We start from the raw sequence: 24381 nt of genomic DNA, 5'->3' as shown, positions 1-24381 counted from the left end.
GGGGGACAATTTGGCGCTATCAGTACAAGTCTGCCTGTTTCAACTAAGACACCAGGGTGTCTGTCTGCTGAAGACCTACACCTACTGAGGTCAAACCTTACAAAAATTCAACGTTCAAACTTTCGCTGTTAACTATAAATCTAAAAAAAGGGCGTCTGTTTTTCAGTAGCAGTTAATTTTGTGGGTTTCGGTGGGACGTTTGATCGAAAAAGAAAGTCAATCTTGCCAGTAATGTCCTGCTGAGAAAAACTGATTGCAGACATGACTACAATGAAAAGCGAGACGTTTTGTTTCAGTCTTTGTGAAAAGCGTAGGTGTAAGCACGAACGAACACACGCACGCACGAACTTATAGTGACACGCACGCACGCATGCAGGCACGTACGCAATCTCGATGTGTGTGTGTGTGTGCGTGCGTGCGTGCGTGCGCGCGTGCGTGTGTGTGTGTGTGTGTGTGTGTGTGTGTGTGCGTTCGTATGTGAGTGTGTGTGTGCGTGTGCGAGTGTGGGTGTGTGTGGGTGGGTCAGTGTGGAGGGGGTGCGTGCGTGCCTGTGGCTGTGTGTGAGAGGGGGGGGTACCTTAATCTTCTGAAATGGCCTATTTGCATTGATACAGATTTGGGAATAAGTTTTACTTCGGTGCATAAAATAATGGAAATAAGCTTTTTTTTCCAATTCTTGATTTCAACAAACCGCCTATGCTGTTATGTTTCAAACCGCCTATGCCGTTATGTTTCAAACCGCCTATGCCGTTATATTATGTTTCAAACCGCCTATGCCGTTATGTTTCAAACCGCCTATGCCGTTATGTTTCAAACCGCCTATGCCGTTATGTTTCAAACCGCCTATGCCGTTATGTTTCAAACCGCCTATGCCGTTATGTTTCAAACCGCCTATGCCGTTATGTTTCAAACCGCCTATGCCGTTATGTTTCAAACCGCCTATGCCGTTATGTTTCATAGGACCGTGTACTGTACACTCTCATGGCCGATATCGGCTTCTGCATGTTGACTGATTTCCATTTGATTCTTAGTGTTTTCTCTTCTTGTTCTTCTTCTTGGTTCTTGATTTCATTCTTTGTTTCTTTGTTTCTTTGTATCTTTCTTAATTTCTTATTTCTTTCTGCTGCAATGTTTACTCTATTCTGTGATTGTGTTTCCTCTTATTTTTCCTCCTATTTTTTTACTCTCTATTACTTCTAATTTGTTTGTTTCTTTCTTTTATTTCTCCTTTTCTTTCTTTCTTTCTTTCTTTGATGTAACGTTCCATAAATCATTTTCTCTTTGTTGGGTGGATTTTATCAAGTGTCTTGTTGTTATTGCTGTTGCTGTTGTTGTTGTTGTTGTTGTTGTTGTTGTTGTTGTTGTTGTTGTTGTTGTTGTTGTTGTTGTTGTTGTTGTTGTTGTTGTTGTTTTCGTCGTCCACGTCGTCGCCGTTGCTGTTGTTGTCGACATTGTCTTTGGCTTGAATTCGGTTAAAAACTCCACCCAAATAAGTGCATTTCATGATTCTGATCCACAACTGTCTACATAAATTATGACCTGACCGAGAACACTGACCGGCCTCCAGTCACACTTAAAACCGTTGTCATGGCAACGGCTGAAACTTCATCCATCACAGTTAGAGTAAGTAACACACATAATAATGATATTCCAAGGACGCCGCGTGGCTCAGTCAGTGGCGAACCGACGTAAAGCAGCTTAGGCCCTATAGCGGAACATTTAAGTCACTAAGACGGACGATCCATTCGGTGTTAAAGCCAAAGTGTGCAGACTCATCTGACCAACCGTAATTATACGGGAAAACCTGAGCTTACCGTCTGCTCAGCTAGAGTCCTTCACACACAAAAAATCCCTCCCTGCCCGAATCCCTCTCAGGCTGTTAATCGTTGGATATGTGTTTACGGAGCACAGTGATTGCTGGTTTTTTTTGGTTTCGGCAAGTCCCCAATTAGCTAATTAATCCTAAAGAATTAGGCATACACTCTGGATTTTGTAACTGCTGCATGGTCGGATGTCGGAGAGTATTCTTGTTGTTGTAAATGTTGCTGATGTTGTTGCTGTCGTCGTCGTAGTCGTTGTTATTGTTGTTATTGTTGTTGTTGTTGTTTTTCGTGTTTTTTTCGTTGTTGTTGTTGTTAACATACGAATTACACATGGTCTTTCCAAGGTATCAAATGCAAGGTTGTTCCTCCAGAAACACGACGGTATCGAAATCCTTTAAAAATGGTCCCCCCACAAAATGATAACTATAAACGAAGCATTTAGAAACGCTACCTACCTACCTGTCGTTGCCATTTTCCCCCCAGTTGATATTACCCTTAAATGTGGCTTCCTGGTTGCCGCCTCGTGTCTGAGCAGAACATGAAATGCTGTAACATATTCTGCTGTCCTTATCCGGATTTATTGGCTGTTGTTGTGAGTCGCTCGCGTAAATTTACGCTAGAGGGTTTTAGACTAATAGATGTAACGCTGATTTGGGCAGAAGCGGGGGAAGGTGGATGGAGGTGAGCTAGAGGGTTTTAGACTAATAGATGTAACACTGATTTGGGCAGTAGCGGGGGAAGGTGGATGGAGGTGAGCTAGAGGGTTTTAGACTAATAGATGTAACACTGATTGGGGCAGAAGCGGGGGAAGGTGGATGGAGGTGAGCTAGAGGGTTTTAGACTAATAGATGTAACGCTGATTTGGGCAGAAGCGGGGGAAGGTGGATGGAGGTGGGTGAGAAAGATAAGATAAGAGTGTTTTTATTTTTGTACGAGGTTACCCAACAAACATTATGCATGCGTATAATTACAATTAATGACGTAAGCAATTGCTGTTTTAGTTTTGTTTTGTTTTGACAATCAGCCCGCTCCCATGAGGGAAAACTCTAACTGCAACAATTAACCCATTATGTCAAATTCACTTGCAACAAATCAAATATCATAATGTATCCACAATCCTGGAGATCCGGTATCACATTATTTTTCACAAGTTATCAGACATCTGAGTAGTAGAAAAGTGGCCCTTCATAATGAACTGGAAACGTTGACACGGCAAAAAGTAAATACAATTTATTGTGTAATTAATGAAGTAATCAGAATCTAATTTGATGCTGTAAATCTTCTTTTTTTTTCTTTCTTTTTTTTTTAGAAAATCCATGAGTTTGTTTTTGAGAGAGAGAGAGAGAGAGAGAGAGAGAGAGAGAGAGAGAGAGAGAGAGAGAGACAGATTTATTTATTAGATGGGGGGTGGGGTGGAGGGGAGGGTCAGTGTTGTGCGGTGATTAAGACTGTTGCCGTCTCTGTCTGCCTGGAATGTCTTGTCTTTGATCCCAGCGCTCCTGTCTCGTTAGAATCTGTGTTGGTGGTCGAGTAATTAAACGTCTGACTGGTAATAGGCAAAGAAGCCACAAGAAACATGCTTCCATTACTTCTTTCAAGGAGCCCGTAAGAGACGACAGTTGAGGGAGGAGTCGGGGGGAGTATGGAGGGAAAAGGCGGAAGATGGTTAAGCTAAAAAATAATAAAATTAAAAATTAAAAATAAAGTAGATGTGTACTGCCGGGCAGTACATACCCCAAGCGAAGTCGTCCATCTGTGTGTACATGATTCTCTCTCTCTCTCTCTCTCTCTCTCTCTCTCTCTCTCTCTCTGTCTTAAAATGTGTCATCGATGACGTGTTTTCATACTTGCTAATGCGGCAGGCTAATCATGACGTCAAATTGAAACTTCTTGAAGTCTCTCAGAAAGGGACATGAAAACCATGTGGGGGTTACTGGTTTGGGCTGAAAAAAAACCCAACTCCACCTAAAATTCAAGCGCCTATGGGGCTGAATTATGCAGCATAAATTGTGAAACATCAGGATATCTCACACTTTCAATTCTGCCATCATGTCAAATCTGACAACAAACCTACCCACAAAATGTCATAAATATCGGTGTAGAATTGAGACTTAACGGTTTTTAACTGCCAAAAATAAGTTTTTTTGACTGGAATAGTTTGTCTTGAAATTCAGTTTGGGACAACGGACCCACCCACTAAATTTCATAAAGATAGGTGAAAATTTAAATGTAACGGTTTTTAACTGCCAAAATTATGTTTTTCTTCTGGAAAAGTATGGAGTGAAAATCAGTTGGGGACAACGAACCTACCCACAAAATTTCATAAATATCGATGAAGAATTGAGATTTAACGGTTTTTAACTGCCAAAAATAAGGTTTTTTGTCTGGAAAAGTATGTCTTAAAATTCAGTTTGGGACAACGGACCCACCCACTAAATTTCATAAAGATAGGTGAAGAATTGAAATTTAACGTTTTTTAACTGCCAAAATTATGTCTTTCTTCTGGAAAAGTATAGAGTGAAAATCAGTTGGGGACAACGAACCTACCCACAAAATTTCATAAATATCGGTGAAGAATTGAAATTTAACGGTTTTTAACTGCCAAAATTATGTTTTTCTTCTGGAAAAGTATGGAGTGAAAATAAGTTGGGGACAACAAACCTACCTTTAAAATTTCATAAGAATCAGTGAAGAAATAGGATTTAACGATTTTTTAACAGCCTTGACACTGAACATTTGATAAATCATTGGTGATGTCATCATAACCCAGTCGTTGTAGTTGTCGTCGTAGTTGTTGGTGTTGTTGTTGTCATGTTCGTTGTCGTGATTGTTGTTGTTCTCGTGTTGTTGTTTTTGTTGTTGTTGTTGTTGTTGTTGTTGTTGTTGTTGTCGTCGTCGTCGTCGATGTCATTTGTTGTTGTTGTTGTTATCGTCGTCGTCGTCGTCATCGTCGTCGTTGTCAGAGGTTATTTCTAAAGATTTCATTGATAGTCTTTGTTCTCGTCACCAAGACTTGCTAAGAACAAGCTTGGAACAGCAAGAGTTCCAAGAACAAGATTAGAACAACTCATTACATCATTACCAGTACGTCATTTGTATTTAGAACACACTTTAGAAAAAAACTCTTCAGCTACAAACCAGTCACCCTCACATTTCCGAGGTGTTTGTCTAAACCACTTACTGAAATGTTTTGAGGTTTAATGACCATACACATGTTGAACCGGTGAGTGTCTTCCGCTGCTTAATTCGCAAATAACTATTTTATTAAAGTCCGCTTGAAACGCTCAAAGATGAAATTCCATGTTAAAAAGTGACAAAAGTTTCACATTTTCCCGTTGTAACAGCTTCCGATGATATTATATGAAAATTCTGATCCTCTGAGAGGATTCCCCGAAACAAAATCAGTTTGTACGCCTAATTTTAATAGAATTGTCCAAACAGTGTCGCTAATATTGTGCTAAAAGATGAATTCTAGAACAATGTTCACAGACAGACACCACTTGGCAAAACAATTTTCAGTGCTGGGAGATGAAAAAAAAAACTACCTCGCTGAGCCCGCGCTCCGCTTGGATAAGAGCGGGTCATCAAGTCTTGTTTCAGTTCCCCGCCGTAGACGCGTTACATCTGTGTTCGTACCTCGGCAGCTGAGGCTAAGGAACTGAACATCAAGCGTAAATTGCACAGAACTGGGTACGAAATCCGGCGTATCACGTCAACATTATGTTTTTCGTAAAGAAAATGCAGTGTTTGTTATCACCTCTTTTCACACAGAAAACTTGAATCCGATACAGACTGACGAAGACAGACGCCGGGAGAAAGAGAGAAAGAGATAGAGCACTTACACTGATTATTTACACCGGCCGCGCACACACACATAGAACACTTAATTTATTATCTCAATTACGAGAAACTCGGGTGTGGTGTATCACAATAAACAACATAAAACGTAAGAACATAAACAAAATATCGAGGCGCAGATAGTCAGCTCATAATATTTAAGGTTAGGATCATAATTTATCCTACATACGTGAGAGAGACACTCGTAAGATACTAATCGTTCAAATCACAGTGTATATCATGTAAATGAGGTCATGTCAAGCAAGTCTGGCAGGGACCTGTTTTTCCACTGCTTATGATGCCAAAGTCAAACGTCATTATAGAGAATAAAATTGCGCTCGCTAATTACCCTCGATGATTATTTAGAACTACGAACACGTCACGCCACACTTTCAGAGTGACGTTTCTTTGCTTTGACGTAATAGATTGCACGAGGCTTTAGAATAGATCGAGGTTCCAAAACAAGCGTCTTCAATTTAGCTGCCTCGACTGCAGGACATTTTCAGTGAAATACACGTAAGTACAATATGTAGGATAAACAGAATACTACATGGCTTGCTGTTTCGTACCAGATTTACACTCGTTGCTTTTTCAAATAGTGAACAGCTGGCTTTCGCTCGCAGTTCAATAGCCTATTTAAAAAAAAAACCTCGTGTAAATCTGGTACGACACAGCAAGCCCTGTAGTATTCTCTATATCAAAGCATCATCAGAAGAACGAAGGGTACGAGAGGGAGTGTAGATGGAGACCAGTTCAGAAAGATAGGCAGGTGCCGATTCAGAGATGATATTGTAGCAGAAGCAGGCAGCTTTATACCTAATACGTTCATATACAGGAAGCCAGTGAAGTTCTTTCATGAGAGGAGTGCAGGGTTGTCGATGCTGTGCTCTGAAAATGAGACGTGCAGCAGAGTGTTGTACTTTTTGCAATGGTTGGAGAGTGGAGTCAGGACAGCCTATGAGAAGGGAGTTGCAGTAATCTAATCTGGACATAATGCAGGATGTAACGAGAGTTTTAGTGGCATCAACAGTGAGAAATTTTCTTATGGAACCTATTCTTCTGATCTCAAAGTAACATGTCTGACAGACTTTTTTGATGTGTTGTTTCATTGAGAGGTGGGAGTCCATGATGAACCAAAGATTCCTAGCACTATCAGAGAGAGAAATGTCACTAGAACCTAATGTGATGGAGGCTGGAAGGGAAGTGGTCGAAGAGGAAGCTTCAGAGAAAAGAAGAAATTCAGTCTTGTCATCATTTAACTTGAGCATATTGTTTGTCATCCATGATTTAATATCTGAAGTGCAGTTTTGGAGAGTGTGCGTCACCGCTTGGATTTTTGTAGGCTTGCATGCTTGTTGGAGTTGTGTGTCGTCTGCAAAGAGGCAGTGATTGACTGCGTGTTGCTTGATGACGGCAGAGAGAGGAGTGGTGTATAGTACAAATAAAACTGGGCCTATAACTGATCCCTGGGGAACGCCGAAACAGAGAGGAGATGGAGGAGATGAGAGATTAATGACAGACACATACTGACTACGGCCCTGTAGATATGAACTAAACCAGTGAAGAGCGGTAGAGTGAACACCAAAAACAGATTCGAGACGAGAGAGCAGAACAGAGTGATCGATCGTATCGAACGCAGCTGAGTTGTCCAAGATAAGCAGAACTGATAGGTCATCATTATCCAGAGCAGAAAGAATGTCATTCACAACACGAAGCAAAACAGTCTCGGTGCTGTGGCCAGCCCTATACGCTGACTGAAGAGGGTTGCAGAGGTTGTTGGTTTCAAGGTGGGAGAGAAGCTGACTAAGCACTACTTTTTCCAGAATTTTAGAAATGAATTGATTTCAAATCTTTTCTGGAATTTGTTAGTAGATAATTATGTGTGTGAGTGTGTGTGTGTGTGTGTGTGTGTGTGTGTGTGTGTGTGAGTGTGTGTGTGTGTGTTTGTGTTTGTGTTTGTGTGTGTGTGTGTATGTGTGTGTGTGCGTGTGTGTATGTGTGTGTGTGAATGTGCAGTGTGTGTGTGAGTGTGTGTGTGTGTGTTTACCAGTGAGAAAGAGAGGCTGGAGAGAGAGAGAGAGAGAGAGAGAGAGAGAGAGAGAGAGAGAGAGAGAGAGAGGGGGCCGAAGGGATGAAAAGAGAGAGAGAGAGACTGAGTTAGAGAGAGAGGGGGGAGAGAGAGAGAGAGAGAGAGAGAGAGAGAGGGGGAGAGAGAGAGAGACTGAGTTAGAGAGAGAGGGGGAGAGAGAGAGAGACAGGTTGAAAGACAAACTGACAGACACTAAAGCAGACAGAAATAGAGTCTGACAGAAAGACTCAAATCAAACGCAGGTCACGTCTTTCTGCTGTTTTTACATTTAGTCAAATTTTGACTAAATGTTTTAACATAGAGGGGGGAATCGAGACGAGGGTCGTGGTGTATGTGTGTCTGTCTGTCTGTGTGTGTGTGTAGAGCGATTCAGACTAAACTACTGGGCCGATCTTTATGAAATTTGACATGAGAGTTCCTGGGTATGATATCCCCGGACGTTGTTTTCATTTTTTTGATAAATACCTTTGATGACGTCATATCCGGCTTTTTGTAAAAGTTGAGGCGGCACTGTCACACCCTCATTTTTCAATTAAATTGATTGAAATTTTGGCAAAGCAATCTTCGACGCAGGCTGGGGTTTGGTATTGCATTTCAGCTTGGTGGCTTAAAAACTAATGAGTGAGTTTGGTCATTAGAAATCGGAAACTTGTAATTAAAATTAGTTTTTTATTGAACGATCCAAAAACAATTTCATCTTATTCTTCGTCATTTTCTAATTCCAAAAACATATAGATATGTTATATTTGGATTAAAAACAAGCTCTGAAAATTAAAAGTATAAAAATTATGATCAAAATTAAATTTCCGAAATCGATTCCAAAACTATTTCATCTTATTCCTTGTCGGTTCCTGATTCCAAAAACATATAGATATGATATGTTTGGATTAAAAACACGCTCAGAAAGTTAAAACGAAGAGAGGTACAGTAAAGCGTGCTATGAGTATGAAGCACAGCGCAATCGCTACCGCGCCAAACAGGCTCGTCACTTTCACTGCCTTTTGCACTAGCGGCGGACTACGTTCAGTTTCATTCTGTGAGTTCCACAGCTTGACTAAATGTAGTAATTTCGCCTTACGCGACTTGTTACATTTAGTCAAGTTTTGACTAAATGTTTTAACATAGAGGGGGAATCGAGACGAGGGTCGTGGTGTATGTGTGTGTGTGTGTCTGTCTGTGCGTGTGTGTGTGTGTGTGTAGAGCGATTCAGACCAAACTACTGGACCGATCTTTATGAAATTTGACATGAGAGTTCCTGGGAATGATATCCCCGGAATTTTTTTTCTTTTTTCGATAAATACTTTTGATGACGTCATATCCGGCTTTTTGTAAAAGTTGAGGCGGCACTGTCACACCCTCATTTTTCAATCAAATTGATTGAAATTTTGGCAAAGCAATCTTCGACAAAGACCGGAGTTTGGTATTGCATTTCAGCTTGGTGTCTTGAAAACTAATTCTTATTCTTTTATAGTTATTAATTAATGACCTATATGTGCTGATGACTAATTTAATTTCCTTTGTTGGATCAATAAAATGTTATGAGTTATGAGTTAATGAGTGAACTTGGTCATTAAAAATCGGAAACTTGTAATTAAAATTATTTTTTTATTAAACGATCCAAAAACAATTTCATCTTGTTCTTCGTCATTTTCTGATTCCAAAAACATATAAATATGTTATATTTGGATTAAAACAAGGTCTACAAATTAAATATATAAAAATTATGATCAAAATTAAATTTCCGAAATCGATTTAAAAACAATTTCATCTTATTCCTTGTGGGTTCCTGATTCCAAAAACATATAGATATGATATGTTTGGATTAAAAACACGCTCACAAAGTTAAAACGAAGAGAGGTACAGAAAAGCGTGCTATGCAGCACAGCGAAACCACTACTGCGCTGAACAGGCTCGTCAGTTTCACTCCGTTTTGCACAAGCGGCGGACTACGGTCATGGTGAAAAAATGCAGTGCGTTCAGTTTCATTCTGTGAGTTCCACAACTTGACTAAATGTAGTAATTTTGCCTTACGCGACTTGTTCTTCTCTTATTTTACATATAGGGCGTTGACTGAGGGACCGCGTGCAACTTGAAAACAGTTAGTGGACGGTGAGCTCGTTAATCAGTGGGACGATGTCACACCCGGAGAGACTGAGTAGCGTACTCTACAGTCACTGGTCAGAATTCTGCCCGAGCGATCCACCCTCCTCAACTAACAAACCGACTTTATAAACAGTAACACCATGCCTGAAGGCAATGCTTCCCTCCTCTGACAAAACACAGTAAGTTATGCAGTTATGGGTTATGTATAGGCCTGATGATCATATTGTTCAATCTGTGTCTGTTACACACGCCTTAGCCTCAGATCATTTTTGTGTTTTGTTTGATCTGATGACCCAGTGTCCTCCTCCTCCACCCATGTTTAAGTCTGTCCGCTGTCTTCGTACGATGGATAAAGACGCTTTTAGGGACGAGCTGCAGAACGCGCTGCCCCCCTCCCCCTCCGCTGACCAACTTGATGCCACACTTCGTGCTGCTCTTGATGTCCATGCCCCCGTTTCACGTCGCCCTGTCCGTCCGTCCAAGTCCGCACCGTGGTATTCCGATATCTGTGTCGAACTGCGTGATGCCAAATGTGACCGTAGGCGTGCTGAGCGCAGGTATCTCAAGACTGGTCTTACTGTTCATAAACAAATATTTCAAGGAGCAAAGGACATTGTAACTAAGTTAGTACACGCAGCAAAGACAACCTTCCTCCAAATCCAGATTATTGCCTGCGATTCAAGCAAAAAACTGTTCGATATTTGCAGCCGGTTGACCGGCCGCAGTAAGGTATCCCCACTTCCCACTGTTTTCCCCGCTAGTCAGCTGCCAGATGTATTTAGTGAATATTTTATCAAGAAGGTTTCAGATATTCGCTCTGAACTTGATCAGATGGGTGCACATTCTGCTTCCTCCAGTCATGTTGATGTTCCCACTGATTGTTCTTTTACATCATTTCAGCCAATCAGTGAAAAAGACCTTAAATCCATTATTCTGAAGTCAAAACCAACAACTTGTCCACTTGATGCCATACCCACACCACTGCTTTTTGAGAATCTTGATGTGTTGTTGCCAACTCTTACTCAAATTGTCAATGATAGCCTGTTATCTGGTGTTTTTCCATCATTGTTCAAAACTGCACTTGTCAAACCACTTCTCAAAAAACCTAGTCTTGATGTCAATATTTTGAAAAACTATCGTCCTGTATCTAATTTATCATTCTTGTCCAAAGTTTTTGAAAAGGTAGTTTTGAAGCAGCTGTTGTCATATTTGAACACCCATGATTTGATCTCGCACTCTCAGTCCGCTTATCGCCCTTCTCATTGTACTGAGACAGCCCTACTTAAAGTAATCAGTGACATTCTGTCTGCTCTGGATGGTGGTGATGTGTCAGTGCTTACCCTACTTGACCTTTCTGCAGCGTTCGACACGATTGATCATGTCACGCTTCTCCATAGACTTCAGACTCTGTACGGCATCTCCGGTCCACCGCTGGCATGGCTCGAGTCCTATCTCATTGGCAGGACTCAGGCTGTGCTTGTCGATGGCCAGATGTCTGCTCCAGCCCCACTTTCTTTCGGCGTTCCTCAAGGTTCAGTACTCGGTCCCATCCTTTTCATCATGTACACTAAGCCCCTCTCCACACTGATTCAAAACCATTCTGTCTTAAATCAGTCTTTTGCTGATGACACCCAACTGTATAAACCCAGTCCCCCTGCAGAGACACATTCCGCCATCCAGACCATTCAGACATGCATCACTGATGTTAAATCTTGGATGATCGATAACAAACTTAAGCTGAATGATGATAAGACTGAAGTCTTACTGTGCAAAAAGAAGAACACTACATTTCCCTCTCCCCAACCCGTTTCTGTTCAAGTAGGCGACACCGACATTCTTTTCTCCCCATCAGCTAGAAACCTTGGATTCACCCTTTCATCTGACATGACCCTTAACAAACATATATCTTTAGTCTGTAGAGCAGCTTATTTTGAGCTTCGTAAGATCAGCACCATTCGCCACACACTCTCCTCTCAAACAACTAACACTCTTGTCTGTGCCTTTGTTCTTTCTAAACTCGACTACTGCAACTCTCTTCTCTCTGGCTGTCCTCTGTATCTCCTGCATAAACTACAAAAAGTCCAAAACTCGGCAGCACGCCTCATTCTGAAAGCACGAAAACGAGATCACGCAACACCACTTCTTCACACACTGCACTGGTTACCTATGCAAGCCCGCATTGAATACAAACTGTCCACCCTCTGCTTTAACTTCTTTTCTGGCTCGTCTCCTGCTTACTTCTCTGAACTCCTCACCGTCTATTCTCCAGCAAGACAACTCCGTGCCTCTTCTGACTGTCGCATCCTCACCATTCCACACACCAAAACCAAAACATACGGACAACGCACTTTTACTTTCTGCGCACCCACACACTGGAATTCTCTCCCCTTTCACATCCGCCAGCCTCAGTCACCCCAAGCATTCAAACGAGCACTTAAAACGCACCTCTTCAAGAAATACAACCCCTGATTTTGTTTTCTCAGTCCATCAGTAGGCTACATGTAGTGTATTTGTTGTTTTATTGATAATGTGATAATGTGTATACACATTTAGGGCTGTTTTTCAGTATTAATAACATGTTCTGTTTGATTAAGGGTATTCAGCTGGTATTTCCTTGTTTTTACTACCTATTTTATTCATGTTTTTATTACTTAATTAGTGGAAGAATCTGTTGTAATGTATGTTTGATGGTGTATGCTTTTAATCAAGCGTTGCTGACTATGAATGTAGATGTAAATGCTTGTATAACTGTGTTTGAATTTTAAATGTGTCAAGCGCAAAGAGCATAATTGTAAAGTTATGATGTTGCGCTATATAAATGCTCATTTATTATTATTATTATAGTTAAAAAAATCACGTTTCGAAAAAAACGTGGTTTTCTGTTCTTAGCTTTATATTTAAAACAAGTCGCGTAAGGCAAAATTACTACATTTAGTCAAACTGTGGAACTCACAGAATGAAACTGAACGCACTTCATTTTTTCACAATGACCGTTGTCCGCCGCTAGTGCAAAAGGCAGTGAAAGTGACGAGCCTGTTCAGCGCGGTAGCGGTTGCGCTGTGCTGCATAGCACGCTTTACTGTACCTCTCTTCGTTTTAACTTTCTGAGCGTGTTTTGAATCCAAACATATCATATCTTTATGTTTTTGGAATCAGGAAAAATTCACGATCTCTTTCATCAAAGGAATTAAGTATGCTTCCGAATCAGTTTCACTTTGCGGCGGAAACATCTGCTGCCTCAATGAAACAGCCAGTCAAACATAATTATCATTTGGAGACTTTTTGTGTGATAATTGTGGGTGGGTTTTTGTGTGTGTGTTTAAAGTATGGCCCATATCTGTGCTTTTAAAGTTGCAGGCTACAATGTCAGGACATGAAGTTTGCAAATAAGCAGAGTTGTTTGTAGAATATATTACTTTAGCAATGAAAAAGTTTTCCTCGTGGATGCTTTGCCAGAAAAGCTCACGATCCATTTAATCTTACCTGTACTTCTCTGTGATACCCATAGATCAAAAAGCACATCTTTAGTGTGTGTGTGTGTGTGTGTGTGTGTGAGAGAGCCAGTTTGAAAAAAAATCTTAAATGCTGTGAGCTTGACACCACAAAATGGGAAGTGGTCTGAAAACTTTCCAAGACAAACAAGTCGCGAAAGGCGAAAATACAACATTTAGTCAAGCTGTCGACGTCGAACTCACAGAATGAAACTGAACGCACTGCATTGTTTCACCAAGATCGTATACACGCTGGGGCGGACGAGGGGGGGGGGGCACAGGGTGCAGGTGCACCCCCCCTCCAGCAAAAAATAAAAAAAAATAAAAATTGGAAAGCTGATTCTATGACCATTTCTAAGTTCAAATGGCACCAGATGGCACCATTTTGCTTCTTAGGGCCAACATTTTTTTCCGGGGAGGCATGCCCCCGGTCCCCCCTAGCAAATTCGGGCGCTTCGCACCCATCACATTCACTTTCAATTCAAAGTGCCCCCCCCCCCCCCCCCTTACAAAGCAACTGATCCGCCCCTGACACGTAGTATCGTCAGTCCAACGCTCGTGGAAAAGGTAGGGAAATTGACAAGCCAGAATATCGCGGGAGTGGTTGCGCTGAGCAGGATAGCGCAGCACGCTTTTCTGTATCTCTGTTCTTTTGACATTTCTGAGCTTGTTTTTCATCCAAGCATATCATATCTATATGTTTTTGGAATCAGGAACCGACAAAGAATACGATTAAATCGATTTCGTTAATTTATTATTAATCATAATGTTCATATTTGTATTTGTCAGAGCTTGTTTTTAATCCGAATATAACATATTTATATGTTTTTGGAATAAGCAAATAATGAAGAATAAGATGGAATTATTTTTTGATCGTTTTATAAAAAAAAAAATTTGATTACTATTTTCAGGTTTTTAATGACTAAACTCATTAATAATGTTTAAGCCTTCAAACTGAAATGCAATACCAAAGTCCAGCCTTTGTCGAAGATTGCGTTCGTAACATTTCAAGCGATTTGATCGAAAACTCAGGGTTTGACAGTGCCGCCTCAACTTTCACAAAAATTCGGATATGACGTCATCAAATACATTTATCGTGAAAAGGTAACAAAATTCTGGGGATATTTTACCCAGGATATCTCATGTAAAGTTTTATAATAATCGGCGTAGCTGTTCCTCGGAAATGCTCTACACATACACACGCACACACACATATACACCACGACCCTCGTCTCGATTCCCGGTCTATGTTAAAACATGTAGTCATAACTTGACTAAATGTAAAAAGCAGCAAAAACCCTGGAAAAGAAAGAACGACGGAAGCCGAGCACAGCCTCCGATTAGACACAACCATACATCATATGCGGGAGGCGCTGTACTTCTAAAATTGGCTTCCACTCGCATATGCGGACGCATTCCAAAAGCGGAACTGTTTTCCACTCGTCCGTCGTACCGACGAGAGATTCCATCATTATCATGATGTGTGTGTGTGTGTGTGTGTTTGTGTATCCGCACAAGCCGATCGCCCGCGCGTGTGTGCAACTGTGTTTGCATATATGTGTGTTTGTTAAATGTGTGTGGGTGATTGCATTTGTGTATGTAGGTGTGTGTGTGTGTGTATGTGTGTGCGTGCGTGGAGCGATTCAAAGAAAACGGCTGTATTATGTCATGTTCTTATGATATTTTCTTTTCTTCTTCATGCGTCAACAGACACTCTGCCGTCCTCTGACAAAACACAGTGAGTCCATTTTTGTCACACACACACACACACACACACACACACACACACACACACACACACACAAACACACACACACAAACACACACACACACACACACACACACACACACACACACACACACACACACACACAGAGGATGAGTTCGCATAAGGCATTGCCAGATGCCTTTTTTTTGAAAATTCATTAACATAAAATCCGACACACCACAGCAAGCAGTCATGGTGTTGATTTTTGGTATGTGACCAAGTGGAGGGTGTAGGTCAGGCGCATCGTTCAGTGTTGGTCACCTTTCGGAAGCCGGGAAGCGGAAGAGACACAGCATATGACTGTAAGCTTTTTCATTGCAACTTATTATTTATTATCTATTGATTGCCTTGCCGGCATCTTGAAAGAGAGTTAGGTTGATGATGATCTGTATGATACGTGTTTCAGTCTGTCCGTCCACTTCATTAAAAGACCGCCCAGTCGACGTACGTAGGCTACTGTGAGTGTCAAGTTTTTGTTTTGTCAACAATTAAAGGTACTGAACTTGTCAAATCCAGGTGCACGGAGCCCCTGGGGCTTTTAGTCATACCTCAGGCAGCTATCCGTTAGAAGAACTACCAAGTTTCATTGACTTGCACCCAAAGAGTCAAGAACTGCGATTTTTTTACGAATTAATTCTGTACTCGGACCCGGCTGGTCTTGGCCTATTTTTGGATCTAAATTTAGATAAGGTAGATCACCACATGCACATCATGCACAACTGAAAAGACACGTCACCAGCAAACTGTCAGACGTCAACATGAGTTTGTGTAAAACAAAATGGAGGCATATGGCCGGAACTCACTCAGTTGAATCGAACTCCGACCAAACACCACGTAATAAGTAGGTTAATTTATGCACTCGCGTGAACAAGAAACTGTCGAGCTTCACAGATGTCGTCGTTAGGTAGTTTTGGGTTTGTTTTACTACCATAGGAGGATTTTTGAACTGTAAATGCACTCAGCTGCAACAAAAATCGCAAAACGAAGGCTGTGAGCTGCACTGTGCCTTTAAACGTTCCAATAACCTACCATCCTTGTTTGTTTTGTTGTTTTATCATTTTGTATTCCTTCCAAGCTAGAAAACAACAACCCACCCCCCCCCCCCCCCCCCAATCCTCGCTTCAGTTCCCGCATCCGGCTCAGTCCAGGCCCTCTCCGCTACTGACCACATCGCCCGGTCCAAAGTAACTGCTTGACCCGTCCCAGAACTGACCTGTGATAAGCTCTCCTAGGCGGGGATTCAGTGGTGCGTATCGGTCTAAACGAACAAATCTAAGTAAGTGACTAGTTTCTTGTGTGGCCAAGGCGTGGTTGTCGCTGACTTCTGAAGGGAATATATTGATTACAACAGAGACATAGATAGAATGTATGTATGTCTCTGATTACAATAATTGGTGCCAGAGTCAATTCAAGTTTCGATCAGTCATTTATTCAATTTTTGGCCAAGCAATCAATTGCCAATTAATCAGCTTAGAAGCTTAAAACATAATTTTTGAGTTTGGTTATTACAATAATACAAATCTAAAAATGTTAATTAAGAGTCAGGGTTAGGGTTTGAATTAAAATTGGAATTATCGATCCAAAAAGGATTTCATCTTAATTATTTGTTATCATTTCCTGCCCGGAAAGGGCGGCTGACTTCAAAAACATATGGGTATTTTATGTTTGGATTAAAACTGAACAAGCTGAGGCAGTTACACAGAATAAAGAAAAGCGTGCTATCCTGTTGAGCGCAAGTGCTACTGCGCTGTACTGGCTTGTCACTTCAAGCACTGAATTAGCGGGGTAGGTCTACGAGGCTTTTCAATGTGAATCATGTCACCACGAGTCAGTCACAGTCGAGCGTTTTCTCAGTATCGCGGGGTATCGGCAAAGCTATTGTCTTGGTGAAAACCAATGCAGTGCATTCAATGTCATTCTGTGAGTTTCACAGATCGATTAAATGTATTAAATTTCCTTTACGCGACTTATTTTGTTTGTCCTGTTTTGTCTGTCAGTCATTTGGAACTGAGACCACAATCTGGGTAACACCGGTCACACCACCCCATGCCTCGCCTACCAGCATGTCAGAGTGACTGCCCCTGCTAAGCCGAAACAACATGGCGGCCTTTCTTGATCAGTTAAACAGTTACCTCTGGAGTGAGAAGTGGTGGCTCGGAGACGACGCAAAATGGGAGGATTTCATTCCAAAAGACCCGAACACGTACTATCCACGAGTGAGAGACATGAACTGGTCCATACCAGTGGGTATGGCGCTCCTGCTTGTACGTTACGCGTATGAAAGGTAGGTGAACGATTTTGGTTGTCATGCACTCTTTTACAAGTTAACGTGCCGCGCCTCAGATGTGTAATTTGTACCGGTTGTAACTTGTATTCCTCTCTGTTCGTCCACAATCAAGAATCTCGCAAAGCTTTACTGCCATTTGATCATTTTCTTTCCTTAAGTTTAATAATAATATAGCTGATAATCCTGATTGCGCAATAGGTTCATTTGAATTTCAGATGTCGCCGACTTTGTAGAATTGTAGTACTATGCCAGTGCTCAACATTACTCCGGGTCACGTGAAAATCATGGGAATGGCTGTCCTTGAATCCTAACAGAAAAGGGGGAACTTCTAAAAGTCACGCACTGAGAAAAGTAGCATTTGCACATATGGTTGCACAGTTTACATGATTAATCGCACATATGCACAACGTCAATAAACGTGACTAACTTGGATTAATAAGTCATTGCCAGGCAGTATTTCTGTGTGTGTGTGACGGGCGCAATGGCTTGGTGGTAAGACGCCGGCCTCCAAAGCGGAAGGCCGTGGGTTCGAATCCCGGCAGGGTTAAGGTGGAGATTTTTCCGATCTCCCAGGTCAACTTATGTGCAGACCTGCTAGTGCCATATCCCCCTTCGTGTGTACACGCAAGCACAAGACCAAGTGCGCACGGAAAAGATCCTGTAATCCATGTCAGAGTTCGGTGGGTTATAGAAACACGGACATACTCAGCATGCTTCCTCCAAAAGCTGCGTATGGCGGGGTAATAACGGTCATACACGTAAAAATCCACTCGCGCAAAAACACGAGTGTACGTGGGAGTTTCAGCCCATGAACACAGAAGAAGAAGAACTATTTCTGTGTGACCAGGGCCTAGCATTGTAAGCCGTTCGGCTTACTTTACGCCGAAATAACATCTCCAGTATTCCGAACTCGATTTGGTGTACGCCGAAATGCAAAAACCTGTTATTCCCAAACGGTAAACCCAAACAGTCCCAGCTTTCGTTTTGTGCGCCGTTCGGTTCAATTCTCAATCGGTTTGACAGTTTGCTTGAGCACGCACTTCCTCTGGCATCGCGCGAGCATGCTTTGTGCCGGTGTTTTGTGGCTCTAGACTTGAAATAATGTCTCGAAGCGACATTGTTGAACGTGGTCAGCCATTCAGTGACAAAGAATCCAGGTGACAAAGAGCACTCGATCACTTTGAGATGTTTTCAGGCTCATCTACTGGTATTACACTTTACAGAGCCCTTTGGAAAAAGCCAATTCCTGTAGGATTTAAAAAATTCCTTTGAACACAGAATCTTAGGTTGAAAAACTGTTTCTAAAAGTCCATGTTGCTAAAATGTTTGATTTTTTTTTCTTCATACTACTGGATATTTGTTCCTGGTGAACATAGTGTGGGATTGGGAAGGTAGGGAGCAGAAGGGGCACTGGCCAGGAAGCATTCCATTGAGACACCAAGACAGAAGTAGAGGACACATGTCTTTATTAACCCCCCGCGGGTTAGGGAGAAGAATTTACCCGATGCTCCCCAGCATGTCGGAAGAGGCGACTAACGGATTCTGTTTCTCTTTTTACCCTTGTTAGGTGTTTCTTGTATAGAATATAGTCAATTTTTGTAAAGATTTTAGTCAAGCAGTATGTAACAGGCATGGGACTGGTCCGAATTTTATCGGAATTCCGATATTTTCCTTAGCTCACAGACCATTCTTGAGATCGATGCAAATTCGTTGAGAAAAAAAAGGGGGGGGAGTGGTGGTGGTATGAACCGTTCAGCTGAAGCTGTCACACCCCAGCACTCGCGTGAACCCATAGCAGTATCGCCTAGGCCTAATTATTCACCGATGGCGGTTTGCGGGTTGTTTTGATTGGCTGCCGATCTCCAAACACCGAAGGTGAAAAAGGTAGCATCGACATGGCGTCTGGATTCCGTATTGTTTTGTCGGCTGTGGAAGCTCTTACGATCGTCGACCAAAGTGTGAAAAACAAATGGAAACCCAACTGGCTGTCAGAAGAAGTGACTGTCATTATCAACAAGAAAGAAAGAAAGGCGCCAGCTCATTGGCGACAGTATCGCCAAGATATCCATTCCCGGTCATGGCGTGTGCACGTGGTGCGACAACGGCCACTGCGTGGTGAAATACGGACTTGGTGAAAAAAAAGTGTTGGTTCTGAAAGTTTTCAAGTCAGTTTTGTGTGTGTGTGTGTGTGATTGTTATAAATTACACTTTTGTTTAAAATGCTAAAACATATTATTCTTGTGGTTTGTAGCTCTTTTTAAAAAGGCATGATCTAATTTTTTGCTATCAGGAGAGGCCCCAAAATGGCCTTTATAATTCTAGCATTCATTTTCCGTCAGGGGGGGCTTTGCCCCCCTGAACCCCCTACCGGGGTGCGGCCCCTGGCCCCTGGCCCCTGGACCCCGGCTTACTTTCCTACTTTTTGAACATTTGCTGGTCTCATGTCTGATGTAAGAAATGTTAAAGTCCTTTGTACTGGAAACTTGCATTCTCCCAGTAAGGTAATACATTGTACTACGTTGCAAGCCCCTGGAGCAAATTTTTGATTCTGCTTTTGTGAACAAGAAACAATTGACAAGTGGCTCTATCCCATCTTCCCCCTTTCCCCGTCGCGATATAACCTTCGTGGTTGAAAACGACGTTTAAACACCAAATAAAGAAAGAATGTCTTTATTAACACTAACAGTTACTAACACCATACCTGCAGTGACAGTGTCTGTTAATTTTACACATGTATACTCACTATACATACAACTACATGTATGAACAAAAAAACATGACATAATAATAAAGTGTACATTGCACTAATCATAACATTAACACTATTAACAGTGGATCGTGACCATAAACAATATTTTGCAGTTAAAGTGAACTTTAAAGAAAAGGACAAGGAAAGAGTGAGACTGAGAGAGAGTTCGTTTTGACTTACAAGTTACAGGTTATTGAAAATCCCATTTTTTTTGCATTAAAATATTGTACAGTTTTATCATGATTTGTTGCTTCCTTTTGTGTTTTCTCAGCATCCTGATTGTTCCTCTGGCGAACGCACTGGGAATCAGTGAACGGAAGCAGAGACAGCTCGTGCCCAACTCATCCCTGGAGGCAGCATTCAGAAAGAACAAAGGGCGGGTGCCTCATTCAGAGATAGAGGTGTTCATATTTCTCATCTTGTTTATTGCGTAATTTCGTATTGATATTTGGTATACTTATTGTCTTTGGGGAATTCCTTCAACTAAGTTTTGGATTCTAGTGTGCAGCGACAGAATCACACTACCCAGTTGTTTTGCCTGCGTGCATGTAAGTTGTAACTCATGTTTTCCAAGCTTTGAGTCTTTCACTCAGAGCTTGTGCACAAGGATGTGTTTACATGAGCGATGTTATTGTTACATACAATATGATACATTAGAATAATTATGATATTTTTGGGTGCATTTTTGAGTCACTTGAGAAAATGTGACTCTATGTAATCGGTCAGTGTTAGTCTGTCCGGCCGGCCGGCCGTGACTGGCCGGCCGGCCGGCCGTCCGTAGACACCACCTTAACGTTGGACTTTTCTCGGAAACTATCAAAGCGATCGGGCTCATATTTTGTTTAGTCGTGACCTCCAATGACCTCTACACTTTAACGATGGTTTCGTTGACCTTTGACCTTTTTCAAGGTCACAGGTCAGCGTCAAAGGAAAAATTAGACATTTTATATCTTTGACAAAGTTCATCGGATGTGATTGAAACTTTGTAGGATTATTCTTTACATCAAAGTATTTACATCTGTAGCCTTTTACGAACGTTATCAGAAAAACAAGGGAGATAACTAGCCTTTTCTGTTCGGCAACACACAACTTAACGTTGGGCTTTTCTCGGAAACTATAAAAGTGACCGGGCTCAAATTTTATGTGAACGTGACTCATTGTGTTGTGAATAGCAATTTCTTCCTGTCCATCTGATGCCTCATATAATATTCAGAACTGCGAAAGTGACTCGATCGAGCGTTTGCTCTTCTTGTTTTAAATTTTTTTTAATGATTTCTAAGTTCTAACTTTATATGCTTTTAAGTGCTGTTCACATTGCATACTTTCAGCCAACTTTCCCTCAACTTTTAGTCAGGGTCAAATCGAAATCGTTGCCCATGCGAACAGTGCAGTTGCTCAAACTAGTTTTAAGCAACAATTCACAGCAGACTTGAATTAGACCAGTTTAGCTTTGTGAGCTATCTCTTAAAGGCACAGTAAGCCTCCCGTAAACCATCACAGATACGGTCAGGCTTTTACACACAGTACAAACACCATTTCATTTAAACACTCACCAATTGAGAACATCCTAGGTGCCCTCCGTAAAGAGCGAACAATTTTCAAAGAATTTATTTTTGCGTGGTTTATCTTACCCCTGAGCCATCGTGAACCCGTGTGATCCAGTTTTCCCTTTTCACAATGCAGTCGTCATAGTTAGTCATTTGAATGCGACTCGACGTGAGCTTATCTACAATAGCACGTTTTTTTTATGCACGAAACAACGGCTGTGGTTCACAAGAACTCTAGCGATGGCTTTTGACTGTTGAGAGGAACGGCGACTTGCACTGATAAACCGGCCGTCGTCTGCTACGACCCTTGCGTGACCCTGCTTCCGGGCTTTTCTTTTTTTAAACTTTCACAACTTCGAATTGTTCTGATCTTGTCTTGATGAAAAACGAATTCTTTTATGATTAAAGAATGTTTGTGTAACAAGCTGTCAATTTATTATTTAGATTTTAAAAGTTAGGTCTAGCGCAAAAACGAGGCGCCGTTGTTGTTAACGGAACAAGTCTACGAAAATAAATTCTTTGAAAATGTCTCACGCTCGACAGAAAGCAGCCAGGATGTTCCCGTTCGGTGAGCGTTCAAATGGAAGTATGCTTGTACTGTATTTAGACGCTCGGGGAGCTCTGTGATGGTTTACGGGAGGCTTACTGTGCCTTTAATGCAGGAAGAGCAGTTTGGCTAGAGCTAACCAATCGGTAAGCGCAATATGGAAAGTCTGTGCAAAGTCTGCTCTAAGTCACGGTCGAGTCGAGCAGCGCTAAACCGGGTTTTCAAAGTCGCAGCTAAATCTGACCTAAATCGTTGGGGCCGTTCAAATGGCAGACTTTTAGCTGACTTGGGGAAAAGTTGTTTTTGTGTGTTTTTAATTTTATGTGATGAGTAACCCAATCTGTGTTTAATTTCAGAAACTCGCCAAGCAGAATGATATGACAGAGCGACAGATAGAACGATGGATTTTCAGAAAAAGGATACAGTCGATGCCGTCAGCCATGTACAAATTCAAAGAGTGCAGGTAAGTTGGGAGCCGATGAGTTCTGTTGTCATGGGTCTTTTTCACAATTTAATCATCATAACGGTCTGTTGTCATGGGTCTTTTTCACAATTTAATCATCATAACGGTCTGTGATTGTAGTATTGTTCTTAAGTCTTTAGTCCTTGGCGCATACATTTTCTGATCTGACGCATTGTTCAGACCCTAGCTCAGCCGGTCAACTGTCTAATAGTTTAGACATGTAGCAGCTCTTCTGACTGTACATTTTTTATAGCCAGAAGATTTGGACCTTTCACTTTCAGTCCAGTTCCAACTGACATATTGTCTTCTAAGTCTGTGGAATAACACTGTGTCAGTACATGTGTACCTGAACACAGTGAAGATTACGTAACCAGTTTCAGTGACACTAACAACAGTCTGTGGGTCTGGCCTACAGAATGAAGAAAAAAGTTACAAAAGTAGACAGGCGAAGTAATATCTAGTAAATTTATACTTAATTAAAACAGTAGCTGGCTAGAGAAGATTATACGTTTTATGTTTGTCATGCCCATAGAGCTAAATGTCCTCTGTAAAAGGACCATACCATGCCATAGAAAAAAACTATTTTACTTCCTGCTACCTGTAACATTCTTTGTCCTTGTTTTGTTGTTTCCTTTGCTTCATTTTTGCGTCCCTGAACTTCCCGCCTTGTACTTGCTCCTCTTTCTTTATCCCCTGCAGCTCCAGTTTGGTTTCAGTTCCGACTTGTGGTCTTATTGTTTTTATTCTGTTCCATAACAAGAAACAAGCACAGCATTAGCGTCAATAGCAACAACAAAGGAACAACAACACCACCACCAATGCCCATGAAAAGAAAAAATGCAGGAGGGGATGGGGGGAAGGTTACATACACATGATTTAAACAGCTTCCTCACTACTACCATATTTTCTTCCTAAATCAACCGAATGTTTATTTGCCCTTGAATCCGAATCCGTACAACACTTCATATTCGATTGTCCAAATTATCGCGAAGCACGTCAAGAAACTATACATACCCTCCCTAATCACACAATTCACCTCCCCCACCTTTTAAACGGAGACAGACAGTATTCTTTAGATTTGAACAGGAAATTTTTTTCCACCGTACACTCGTTCATTGAACGTTCAGGCCGCTTTGGGCAAGTCAGAATAAATGCTCTACAAGCCGGACAACAACTTTAACTTCTGCACATCTCCTACCCATCCCTCTTCTTTTATTCAGCTTCTTTCCATCCTTCCTTCCTTTACTGTCTTTCTTCATAATCATTATGCAACGTTCATTACGTTATTAATAGATTTGGTTTATTGAGACAAATTTTTCACCCGTTACCGCCTTATGTTGTACTGTCATGCAGGAACACCACTATAAGCTTCTAGCTTGTTGCTGTTTCTGTGAACTTTGTATACATGTCATGATTGTAACCCTTGTTAAAATAAACTTATGTTTAAATCAAGGATGAAAATTGAACCATTCAAAATTCAGTTGTGCTAGATCGTGTATGCGTTTTGTCCTTGTTTCAATATACATACTTTTTGTACTACCATGTTTTTACATTTAGTCAAGTTTTGACTAAATGATTTAACATAGAGGGGGAATCGAGACAAGGGTCGTGGTGTGTGTCTGTCTGTCTGTGCGTGTGTGTGTGTAGAGCGATTCAGACCAAACTACTGGACCGATC

General features: G+C 41.5%; 1 protein-coding gene across 1 annotated transcript in view; it reads left to right on the top strand.

Moving 5' to 3' along the window:
• LOC138983245 (ceramide synthase 2-like) overlaps nt 1-24381 on the top strand; it is a 36757-nt gene that overhangs the window by 2228 nt on the left and 10148 nt on the right. Inside the window, exons 2-4 of the mRNA XM_070356678.1 lie at nt 17109-17395; nt 20419-20548; nt 22598-22704. Of these exons, the coding sequence (XP_070212779.1) occupies nt 17211-17395; nt 20419-20548; nt 22598-22704 (422 nt within the window). The 5' untranslated portion in view covers nt 17109-17210. The remainder of the gene's footprint in view (nt 1-17108; nt 17396-20418; nt 20549-22597; nt 22705-24381) is intronic.

The sequence above is a fragment of the Littorina saxatilis genome, linkage group LG12 (assembly GCF_037325665.1).
Source record: "Littorina saxatilis isolate snail1 linkage group LG12, US_GU_Lsax_2.0, whole genome shotgun sequence".
In the NCBI taxonomy this organism is placed as follows: Eukaryota; Metazoa; Mollusca; class Gastropoda; order Littorinimorpha; family Littorinidae; genus Littorina; species Littorina saxatilis.
This window is presented reverse-complemented; position numbering and strand designations above follow the sequence as displayed.